Source organism: Prionailurus viverrinus, chromosome F1 (genome assembly GCF_022837055.1).
Source record: "Prionailurus viverrinus isolate Anna chromosome F1, UM_Priviv_1.0, whole genome shotgun sequence".
Taxonomy (NCBI): Eukaryota; Metazoa; Chordata; class Mammalia; order Carnivora; family Felidae; genus Prionailurus; species Prionailurus viverrinus.
The window spans coordinates 51,939,713-51,951,986 of NC_062577.1; the positions used below are offsets into that span (position 1 = coordinate 51,939,713).

The following is a 12,274-nucleotide window of genomic DNA, read 5'->3' on the forward strand; positions in this document are numbered from 1 at the left end:
TAATTACAAGTACCTTTGTGTCCTATACTGGTATCATGTTTCTATGCACATCGTATCATTTTCTTTTTCTCTTTTTTTAAGTAGGCTTCGGCCCCAGCGTGGAGCCCAATGGGGGGCTTGAACTCACCCCTGAGATCAAGACCTGAGCTGAGATCAAGAGTTGGGCCCTTAACCAATGGAGCCACTCAGGTGCTCCCATTATATCATTTTCTAAATACAACTAATATCAGAATAGAAGGGATGAGAAAGAATGCCGTCTAACTGCTCCCCTGGGCATATGGAAATAGACACAGAGCTGAATGGACTTCCCCAAAATCACCATGCTAGGTGGTGGAAAAATCACAATTAAAAGCTAAAGTGTGGTATTTTACCAGACACGCGAGAGAAGTTCAGTTAATATTTATGGAGGTGTACTAAAACTTATTTCTATCCTCTGAATTTTTTCCACGATGCTCTGTTATCAAAATTCCCTTAGTAAAATTTATCAAAATTCCCTTAGCAAAATTTAATGTACCTATGAATACATTAAGGAATTCTTCTATTTCTTCATGCACATTTTAAAATATGGGTTATTTGTCCATTTTCTCTGATAGAGGAATGAGCCCTCCTTTCTTCATCTCAACCACTTTACCTATGTTGGTGGTGGTGAAAACTGCTTGGGTTGAAGTCCCTTTTTTCCTTTTTATGCTGTTGTCTTGCTTTGCTTGACCTAAGGGTAAATATTAAAAACTAAATTTCCTTATGAAATTTTGGAACCAATTTTCACCTATTGTATGTCTATAAAAAGTCAGAAAGGACCCCTAAGATCGTTGACATCGCCGAAAAATAACAAAATTTATATGAATTTGTATTAGTCCAGGAGGTCAGTATAATATATCCAGATTCTAGCTCATGGCGTCACCCCCCAACCACATACCCTGTGTCTAAATTAGCTCTCTTGGGTTTACAAAAACCTCATAAGCAAGGTAAGTTCTGTCTTCAGTCCCATGCTCACAAGTAAATAGGCTGCAGTAGGTCTTAGAGGTTGTGCAACTTGTTCAGGTCCAGGAGGTGGCAGAGCCAGGCAATGAATCTAGGTCCACCTGACCCTGAAGCTTGACCCTTACTGTTTCCAGCAACAAGAGCTAATATTGATTTCATCCTTATTCTATATCATGTGGCATGCTGAGCACTTAGCCTGCAGTTTCTTATTGGATATTCACGACATTTTATTCACAAATACTACTACTGCCATCATCTTACAGATGACGAAACGGAAGATTAGAGGGGCGCCTGGGGGGCTCAGCCAGTTAAGCGTCCTACTTCGGCTCAGGTCATGATCTCTCAGGTCGTGAGTTCGAGCCCCGCATCGGGCTCTGTGCTGACAGCTCGGAGCCTGGAGCCTGCTTTGGATTCTGTGTCTCCCACGCTCTCTGCCCCTCCCCCACTCATGCTCTGTCTCGCTCTGTCTCAAAAATAAAAACATTTTAAGAAAATGTAAAAAAAAGAAAGAAATAGAAGATTAGAAAGGCTTAAGTATCTTTTTTTTTTTTAAAGGCAAAGTGAAATACACTCTTTTGGCATGAAATAGCTAAACTGGTCCTCCATGCTTCTGTGATTCATCTATACTTTGTCATGCACGCTGGCCTGGCTGGGGAATATCACGCTGTGTAGGACTGTGGGTGCCTTGCTCTCGTGTGCAAGAGTCCAAGAAAAATACTTGAGTCGCCAAGGTGAAACCCATCATACCAATAAACAGCAAAAGCCCTTTAATCCTTCGATCAGTGAATGTTATACCTAAATAAAATAATTATTGCTTTCATAAAATGTCTCTGTTGGCCACTGACAGAGAGTAAACTGAACCAGCGTGTCCTACAATAGCCTTTAAATAACCAAGGAGAGAGATCAAAATAAAAATAAATCTTGACCAGATTTATAGGTGCACTTTGATTAGTTCTTGTTTTTTTCCTTCAAATAAGCAATACCTGAAAAAAAATGAAAAGGGAATGTTGGGACCAGATATCTTGTAATAGATGGGTCTTCTCTGACATACAGTATGGTATAATGCTGACAAAGTAATGCTGGCCCATCATTCGTGAGGCTTACTAGCCAACTAGAGCCCAGAAAAGAAAAGGGGATTTTTCAGGATGTGGAATGGCACGACCATTTGGATTTGAACAAACTTTCATTTTTTTAACTGTACTTCTTGAAGTGTGGGGTTTTGTTTTGTTCTTATGTTGTGACACTTTGTTATTTGCTCCACACAACAAATTCTTTGTCTCAGACGATAACAACTTTTTGACTCAAAAATTCTAACGTTAAAGTCAAGTAGTTCATTCAGACATAATTCTGGTGCTGGCTAAGGAGAAGGCGTATCTTATAAGAATTTAATTGCGCACAACCGTGACGCAAGTGGGGTTGTTTACACTCTAAGCTGTCACTTCCCATTGCACCCTAAATCATTAGCAGAAATACCAGTGAATAAACCCGGGGATCATTGTGTTTAAGAGAGTGAAAGTTTCATTTTTCTCTAAACCACCCTTTTAATGAAAACTTCTTTATTTCCCTCAGGCAGCACTTTATCTAAGATGTATTTGGCTGGTTGCATAAAAATACCCGGTAAAGGAAAGAAGGTTCCCATCAAAGCTGTTGAAATCTGATTTCATTTCAGATTCTAGAACTAATGTTGTTTTTTGTTTAAATAGATTTTGTCTGTCAATTTCCAGACCTGCTGTGCCATCAGCCTGTATGGACTGCTGTGGTCAACACGGGGGTTGTAGCAGCAAATTTTATTATGGACTGGTAATTGAATTGAACAGGTTTACATTTGAATAGATTTACTACATCATGATCTCTGACATACTGCACGGGACTGAAATCCCTCTCCATCCATAAAGATACATTTAAGACAGTATCATTCTCTCCAGGCTGAGGAGGCCAGTCTTGAGCCAAGGAGATGGCCAAACATAATTGTGCATTTATATGCAGGGTGTAATACAATATTTCACTGCATTTTTAAGTACAAAAGAAGAGGAATATTCCATGTTTACTCCTAGCCATCCTTTTGGGGGGAGGGGCTTAGAGAACTGGTATTTTCCCATCAAAGTGGACATAAGGAAGTAAAGGAAAATAAATTATTATTTAAGTATATCAGCAACAGCAGCAATTCCCTTGAAAACAGACCCTCTAAAGGCTTGATAAGGGCAACTGAAGAGGTGTGAATTACAGATAAGCACTGTCCCATTTCTTTTCACCAACAATGTTTAATTAAACCCAGTTCACACTTCCTCGTCACTCTAACCACCCTTCAAAACTGCTCCTGCTTCAAAACCACAACCTGGGAAATTATTTAGAGGAAATTTTATTATTATTTGTTTTTATTTCCTCCATAAACCTGGAAGTGCAAAGAGTTGAGTAAATCATGGTAGTAAAATGAAACCAGTCAAAAAATGCTACCAACCTGGAAATGGAGACATATCTCCATGTACTTTAGTTTTTGAAAATAAAAGCCACATCTAGGACACAGCAATCCAAAGCGCTAATTGATATATTATTTTTATAGCACTTTAAATACATGGATTTGCTCTTTGAAAATGATTCCTCAACTCCCGACTCTTAATTTACCCCTTTTGAATGAGCGTAAGTTTAGTGCGAGTCTCTACAGCTCAACTAAGCGGCAACATAAAGACCAAAAGTCGACCACCAATTACTCACCATTTACTGTGAAGTAGGTTTTGTTTGTCACTCTTTTACAGGATTTAAGGCAATTGCTAAGATAAAGCTTTCAACCTCAAAAGAAGTGAGCTATCACCATCATCCTAACTAAAAGGGAGATTCTTTGTCCTGTGCGTAGTGTCATTATGGTTGGGTTTTTATTTATGTTTTTCCTGGTCAAAACCGTCCCATTGGCATTTCCACTTAAGTTTTCTCTAGCAAGAGCAATCATACCCGACTTGCTCACTGTTGTACCACTGCAGTCTAGAATGATGCCTGGCACTCTGGAGAAACTTAATAAATATTTAGCAAGGGCATTATAAATATAAAATATATCAACTGTGAAAAATCCTAATAGTGCCAAAGGCTATATGGTGAAAAGGGAAAATACCCCTCCTCACTGGATTGACAGTGCCACACTGTCCCCAATCTTTATTTGTCCCTCCTTCTACTTCCCCATGGGCACCCTACCACAAAGCATATCTCCCTTCTACCATTCTTTCTCCTTTCTCTCTCTCCAGATATTTTCATATGAATTATTAAGATAAACTTTTTATAATTTTTATTTAATATAAATATATATTTGTATATAAAAATATACTCATATATACGGTGAATCCTACTACTAGGGGATTTGTGCTTTATTTTATTTTATTTTTTTACTTGACAACACATTTTGTGTCACCTTTTCATAAGGCTTTAATTATACAATTATACACCCTTTGTTTATAGCTTTCCCCACCCCACCCCCCCAGAGGAAGAGGAGAGTCAAGATGAGAAGAAGAATTGGAGAGTCTTCTCTGTTCCTAGTCAAATGAGGGGTTAGTTCTTAGTGGTCTAGTAAAGGTCATAAGAACATAAGTCCAAAAGAGAAGACTGGAAAAAAAGAAAGAGTGTTTTACACCTAAAATTAATTTTTTTTAAACAGTGGTGGGGCGCCTGGGTGGCTCAGTCGGTTAAGCGGCCAACTCCGGCTCAGGTCATGATCTCGCGGTCCGTGAGTTCGAGCCCCGCGTGCTGACTGCTAAGAGCCTGGAGCCTGTTTCGGATTCTGTGTCTCCCTCTCTCTCTGCCCCTCCCCTGTTCATACTCTGTCTCTCTCTGTCTCAAAAATAAATAAACGTTAAAAAAAAATTTTTTTAAAGTGGTAACAATATGAAATGATGGCTATGTTGATTGGCTTGACTCTGGCGATTATTTCACAGTACACATGCACATCAAAACATCAAGTCATACACTTTAAATATATAGTTTTTATTTGCCAACTATATCTCAATTAACGACGGAAGGAAAAATCTCTCTGCAAACTTAGAAAAGAGAAGAAACACAAAAAGACAACGACTAGCCTCTTGGTGTCCTTCGACCTTCACCTCCTGCAAATTGTAAAGGTAAAAAGAACCAGAACTACCAAGCATACCTGGTGGGCTTAGCTGCACATGTGACGTTTCCCACCTTGTCCCCTCCTGTCGATGTCAAGCCGTCAGCCAGGACTCATCAGAAAACTCAGGCGTGAACAAGTATTCTGTCATCAGATTCAGGGTGCTTACTGTGACCCCCTCTTTTCCTGATTTCTGTAGCATTTCTGTAATCCCCTGCACACACCCCTTCCCCCATTCCCACCCTAAAGCGCGGGGCCTCTAACGACGTGCCTTACCTTCTTTCAGCATGCCCACTTTTAAACACTTCATGAAGCGGCAAGCCTGGCAGGATTTACGTCTGCGCTTTGTGATTTCACATTCATTCGTGGCGGGGCAGCTATATTCTATATTACCTAAAACACAGAGTTTGAAGGAAAGCGGTTAGATTTGCAAGACCCCAAAAATGTGAGCATCCCAAAGGCAACGTCTACGCATTCATCCTGCCCCTCCCCTCAAAAAAAGTCACAGGAGATTCATGAAGACGTCATAAATGTCACGAAGCTGTCTGCTCGGTAGCAACCACTTGAGATGCACTGAATAACTGGAAGATAAATGGTAAAGGATCTCAAAAGCTTAAGTTTAAAGTTAGCCTTTAAAACACTATGCTCAGTCTACCTGTGTAAAACATCAGTCTTTCAGAATCTTAGGATCGAAATGAATTTTCAAACTAGATTATTTCCGGAAAAGCACAAACGTCAAAATCATATTCTCGTATCATCAGTTCTGGATTTCCTTTGGTTACGAATGCTCCAATGCATCAGGCTTATCGTCTTTCTGACACTAAACAGCACAAACCCCACTGTGAAAAATTATCAGCAGGCTAACCTGGGGCCTTACAATAAGTTCCTAGAGGGCAGGGACCGAAATGACTTGGCTCTTACTAGGCCTCACAACATGGTTCTCTGCTTCATAAATGTTTATTGAAAAGGAGGAGGAAGAGGAGGAGGAAGAGGATGATGATGACCATCATTGTCATCACCATGTTTGTTACATTATCTGCATTAATGAATTCCAAACACTCAAGCTCCATGAAAGGGTCATAAATAAAAATAAACTGCTATGAAACTACACTGTTAATATCAGAGTTGACATTATTTGTGGTCGTCCTTACACCCTGGAAGTGATAAATATGTAGCCAGAAGAAGATCCAAACTTTAACTTGAAATTTTTTCAATTAATGCCAATGACAGCATGTGGGATGTGCTCTGGGGCTGCCTACAGCTTTGCAAAGAAGCTGCCTTTAAAATAAAGCCTCTCTCCCGTATCAGCTCTGTCACATAGTGCTTGAAGGTCTTTCCTTGCTTCCTAACCCTTTCCCCTTGTGATTAAGTGCATTAGTATCTTAATGAAAATGCATTCTGTTTATTGCCCTCTTGGGAAGGGGGAGGTCATCACACCAAATGCATAAATTGTCATCAGAGACGGTCCGAGCATAATTGCAATTTTGCTGCTCCGTGTTTGCAATACTCAGGGTCCATCCAAGTCCCCTGAAACATGCGCAGATTCTAGTAATTAGCATAGAGTCTGCCTGGGACCACAGCATTGATGAAATATTTCAGAGTTAATCACACTTTGTAAACACTGATTTATATTGACTACCTTTCTCCAGACTGATGTCTCCTCATTAAATATCACATTAGTGGATTGCAGGATTGTACAAAGACTCAACTACTCAGCAACTGCTAATTCAACAGGAAGTAACACCTAACCACTTATAACTACTGAAAATTGGTTAAGTATGCATGACTAAAAAAATTTTTTAAAAAGCTGTGTACTATAACTGGAGATAAGCCTATCAAAACTGTTTGACTAAATTAGCATTCTAACTCAGGGCATTTATAGTAATAAAAGCAACTACTTTTTAACATAAGAGATTCAATAATAAGAGTAATATTAATCGCATCAACAAAGGCACACACCATCATCTTCAGAGATATTACTAATACCCAGGAAACTGAGGATAAGTCAAAGGAACCAGACTGGCTGGGTCATGGCTGAGAATAAAAGGATTTAGGATCTGAACTTTAGATGAACCATTTTTCACTGCTGTGCTCCTCTAACCATCACTGGAAATTTCTTTTGCATCCAGGGAGTATTGCTAGTAATTTCCTAGGGATTAATTAGTATTCTACTACCAGATTCTTCCACTCTACATACCTCTTCCTATACTTATTAAAAAGAAACTCTGTCTTTGCTTTCTTAGAAAGAGCTGAACAATAACTATTAGGGAGGAAAAATGGTTTTCCAAACAGCATTTCTTGCCCTGTTTTTGCCTAAAGATTCAGTATCAAGTCCTACCTTTGTTCACTTTCCAACATCAAAGCATGACCCGCCCTTTGAACTCAATGCTGGGAACTTCTACCAGGGTGACCCACCATTCCCCTCCCCGCCCCCACAAAAAAAATCATCTCTCATTTCCAACCAGTTCCTCTTCATCTGAAAATTCTATCCTCATCCTCCACAAGAACACACTTCTGACAGGAACCTAAGTCAGGCACGTGTGAGCTCACATGTGGACTGTGGGCGTGATCTCCTAACTGGGCATTTTGCCTCCATGCTGTCCCCCTGTAAATCCATGCTGCATACCTCTTCCTAGGACTTCTTTGGGTACGTCGGTACCCTAATTAAAAAAAAATCACTAGGGGCGCCTGGGTGGCTCAGTCGGTTGAGCGTCCGACTTCAGCTCGGATCATGATCTCACAGTCTGTGAGTTCAAGCCCCGCGTCAGGCTCTGTGCTGACAGCTCAGAGCCTGGAGCCTGTTTCCGATTCTGTGTCTCCCTCTCTCTCTGCCCCTCCCCCGTTCATGCTCTGTCTCTCTCTGTCTCAAAAATAAATAAACGTTAAAAAAAATTTTTTTTTAATTTTAAAAAAATTAAAAAAAATCACTAGATTTCTATGGCCTCTTGAATTAAATATAAAATATTAGATTAGCAAACAAAATCCCCACTCCAATAAAACTCCTGTCTACTTCTCCAGCAATATTACAATTATTACCTTATGTGAACTTTCTGATGCAGCCATTTCAATTTATTCTTTTCCTGTGTCCTTCAGACTTCCGTCTGAGAATGATCTATCTTTGCCCCTCTTTTCTTCTTAAAATTACTTCCAAGTCACTATGTTCAACTCAAATTCCATTCAAATCTTTCATGAAAACCTCTCAGACCATCATAGCAGAAAATGACTTCTTGGTTCTCATATCTTTTCACGTACTCTCATCACCTACAGACATGCCGTATTTTGTCATACGTTTTTTGCATGCATATTACCCATTAGATGGTAAGATCCTGGAGGCAAGGACCATTTCTTACACAGTAGAAAAATCTTCCACCAAAAAGTAGTAAATAAGTAAAATAATATGCTTAGAAAGCTTATATTTTCTTGATTCCTCAAGGTCATTGCTTTGAACACTAATTATGGTGCTGTGATGTAGTAATGCCCACAAGGTCAAGAGCTAGACATCTCATCAGGAGGCAATGTTAAGAACACTAAGAAAATCTGGGGCGCCTGGGTGGCTCAGTCGGTTGAGCGTCCGGCTTCGGCTCAGGTCATGATCTTGCGGTTTGTGAGTTTGAGCCCCGCGTCGGGCCCTGTGCTGACAGCTCAGAGCCTGGAGCCTGTTTCGAATTCTGTGTCTCCCTCTCTCTCTCTTCCTCCTCAGCTCTGTCTCTCTCTGTCTCTTTCTCTCAAAAATAAATAAACATTAAAAAAAAATTTTAAAGAACGCTAGGAAAATCATCCCACGAACCAAAAAACAGTATTCAGAAACCTAGTTAATTTTTTAAAACCTTGAAAAGTGGCTTTGAGAAAAATGAAATGCAAGGCAAAACAGGAAGAGATCATTGAGGGGAAAACCAAAAATATACAAAGGCTGCTAGGGAACAAAGTGTGAAAAGAAAAAAAAAAAAACACAACTGTAAGAGGCTTTAAAGGAAGTAAAAGAGCATCTTGATATGAATAGAATAAGAATGAAAGGAAAATAAAACATGAAAATACAGACAGATGACACTAAAAGGGTTAACTTTTATCTTGTCATAGTACTTATTGGACACAATGGAGAAAATATTTAGGAGTGATTCAACAAGAGTAGCTAAATCTGTGATTTATGACCCTTCTAAGGATGATTGTGTAAAGATTTTTAAATTTCTTCAAAAAACAGAAGGAAAATTATAAAATTACCACATGAGAATTTTAGGTCATATATAAAGAAGTACTCTAGTTTCCTTTCTAACCATTACATTCCATAGTTCCTCAATGACAAAAAGAAATGTAAAGGCAGAGAAATTTTTAATAGTGCCTTAGGATGAACTTTGAGGGAGAAGATCTGTCTTATTCATTCTTGGATCCTTGATGCTCATCAATGAGCCTGCCATTTTGTATCATGTGATGGGCTGGAACAGAAAGAGGTAGTTCCTGCTCTTGAGAAGTCCACAGTCTTACAGAGGAGATAAGACTTGTAAGCAAATAACAATACAATTTGGTGTAGGGGGCAATGGTTCTGGATTCAGTATTAGCATGCACGTGCAAACACACGCGCTCCCACAAATGCAGAGATCATGCCTAAGAAAGTCAATGAATTCTCAGCCTAGGAGTGAATGACCAAACTGTGCTGTGAAAAATGAATACCTAACTACACTGTGGTAGAAGTATCTTCCCAAAGCTATAGGCAACAAAACATTTTTGTAAAAATTTCACTGTGAATGGATAGAAAATATAGTGGTCCTGAGTGTTTGCACAAATGATATATTTTCAGCTTAAGTGTACAGAAATTGTTTATGATGAATCAGGTATCCTTCAGCCAAATTTCAGTAAATTAGTCTTGACATATATGAGTGATAACCTTGATTTCACTAAGTAACACCAGTTTATATCTTGAAAAACAAATCAACGTTATTCTAAAGAACTTATGTGCTGTAGGGATACCTCTCTAATTTCAAAGCCCTCCCACTGAGTTTCAGTTCGTTGTTGTTGGCTATGATCACCCACCCAACAAAGTCTTTGATCCGTGTTAGAGTCTACACAGATTCTGTCCTTGAAATACCTTCCCTGGTGCTTTTTCGATGCAATAATTTTTTTAAAGGCATTTTTATCCTAAAAATGTGCTGCCCCAAGCACCTGGGTAATAATGCTACATCTATTTTGGTAATGGCTCAAAGACATTACTCCCAGTAGACCACGTGACCTCTACGGGGCACTTGTTTTCCTTCGATTCACGAAAAGTGGAAGGCAGGTAAAAATATTTCCAATAGCAACTGTGGGTACCTGGAATGTTAACACAGGACAGTCATTCGGGAGGAGGCAGAAGTTATTGTTCACAAGCTAGGATTCTCATTTCAGACACGGAGTTTTCTTGGATTATAGCTTGCTATTTTCTGGGACACATTTGTTAGATGGCACCGGGGACTGAATTGGGCACCGACTGAGGACACGACTGGAATTTTCCCAGTTTTGTCAATAGCTGGGGAAGTGAGCTCTGTTGCAGAGGGAACCAAATCAACATGGAAGCTTTGGGTTTTTAAACCAGGCTGACAAGAATGATAGAGCAATTTATAATATCTCCTGGCAGCTTTTCAGAAAGTCCTGGGCTCTGATTACTTATTTCGGAGTCTTTTGTACAATTAGTTTGTAGGCAATATAATTTTCTCACTTACTGCTTAATAGAATCTTGCAGCTAGCTGGCGGATAGAATAACAGGGTGTATGTAAAACTCCAGCCCGGAGTGCCAGTGGATAATTTGTATATTCCTTTCAGTCACTTAATGGACTTTTACAGTTTGGCAGTGAAAGGGCTGAATGATGTAAATTAGCATGGCATCTCAAAATAAAAATATATGTCAAATCCTTACTCCCAACCCACATCACTCAAACACAGTAATGATGCATTTGGCTTCATGCAGTTCCTAAGAGTTATCCTCTTTTTCATACATACAGACATCATAATTGTAAAGCCACTTTGAAAGCATCTGTATATTTCCCCCAATTGTTTTAATTTTATTAACAGAACCAAATGGCTTGAGATGACCCACAGGGCGCTCCAAGTGGGGTTTATCCAATTGTTTTCCAGTATTAAGTAATTTTAAAATAATGGGATTTGCCTTAGTAAATTACAGAGCATTAAAAACATGCAGCCAATAATCCATAGTATTTTTGTTTTAAATGAACAAAAACATTCAAAAATGAAAGAAAACCCTCTAGTAAAAGTTTTTCCATACAGCAAGACACCTTTCCTTTCTCTCCTTTTCTTTTCTTTCTTGTTTTTAATGCTTCCTTTTTCCTATTTTCTGCCCCTTCCACCTGAAATTGAAATATTAGCTATAAGTAGGATTATATAATATGGAATAATAATTTATTACATATCTGTACATCAATGTACACACTTTTTAAATTTTTTCAAAGAATCCCAAGTTAGACTTCAAAGTTGCCCAGAGACATTATACCTGTTCCCAAAGGATTGCTCTGAATACTTTTTGAAGTTCCCTTTAGAAATGCCACTAAAGTCACTTTACAAGCTATAAGGGGGGGGGGGGGGGGGGGCGGGGCGTCAAATTACATTTCATCAGTATTCACCCAAAACATCTGACTGCTTCCTTATTGCAAGACATGATGGCAAATGATACGTGCTCAGTATTAAATTTTAAATTTACCTTCAAATTTCAAAGATCTCTAGATCACTGATGGTATTTTGAGAACCTGCCTCAAGTTCTAAAGGAGGATGCCCAAAGGTATTACAAGGAATGGCCATGTCAGATTTCCAAAGGGATGGCAGATCACCTGTGAAATGGAGGCTGTGGCCTACTGAGGCGGGAGGAGAGGGTGTCACATCCAGTTAACAGTCATGTCCAGCTCTTATCAAAGCAATTTCATATATAGGGTTATGCCAAAGCCCCACGTTCTTTGCCTTTTTGCTGCCCTTCTATCCTCTTAAAAAAATGAGGTGGAAAATAAGCGGGTAGAGCAAAGGTCTTTTGATATTTGGCTCTTCAGATTCTATAGGATTAAATTCCAATAATCACAAACATAGTACCCAAGAGCCACACTAGTATATTCAGGCACAGACTACTGCATTTTCACCTTGAAGCTCAGGCCTACCTCCCACTTGAGAAGAGATGACGGTTTGTCCTTAAGGGAAAAAAAAAAAAAAAAGATCAGAAAGAAGCCCATAAGC

The 12,274-nt window shown here is 39.2% G+C and overlaps 1 protein-coding gene across 1 annotated transcript in view; it reads right to left on the reverse strand.

Moving 5' to 3' along the window:
- ESRRG (estrogen related receptor gamma) overlaps window positions 1-12,274 on the reverse strand; it is a 224,600-nt gene that overhangs the window by 148,448 nt on the left and 63,878 nt on the right. The window contains exon 3 of the mRNA XM_047840792.1: window positions 5,348-5,464. Within this exon, the coding sequence (XP_047696748.1) occupies window positions 5,348-5,464 (117 nt within the window). The remainder of the gene's footprint in view (window positions 1-5,347; window positions 5,465-12,274) is intronic.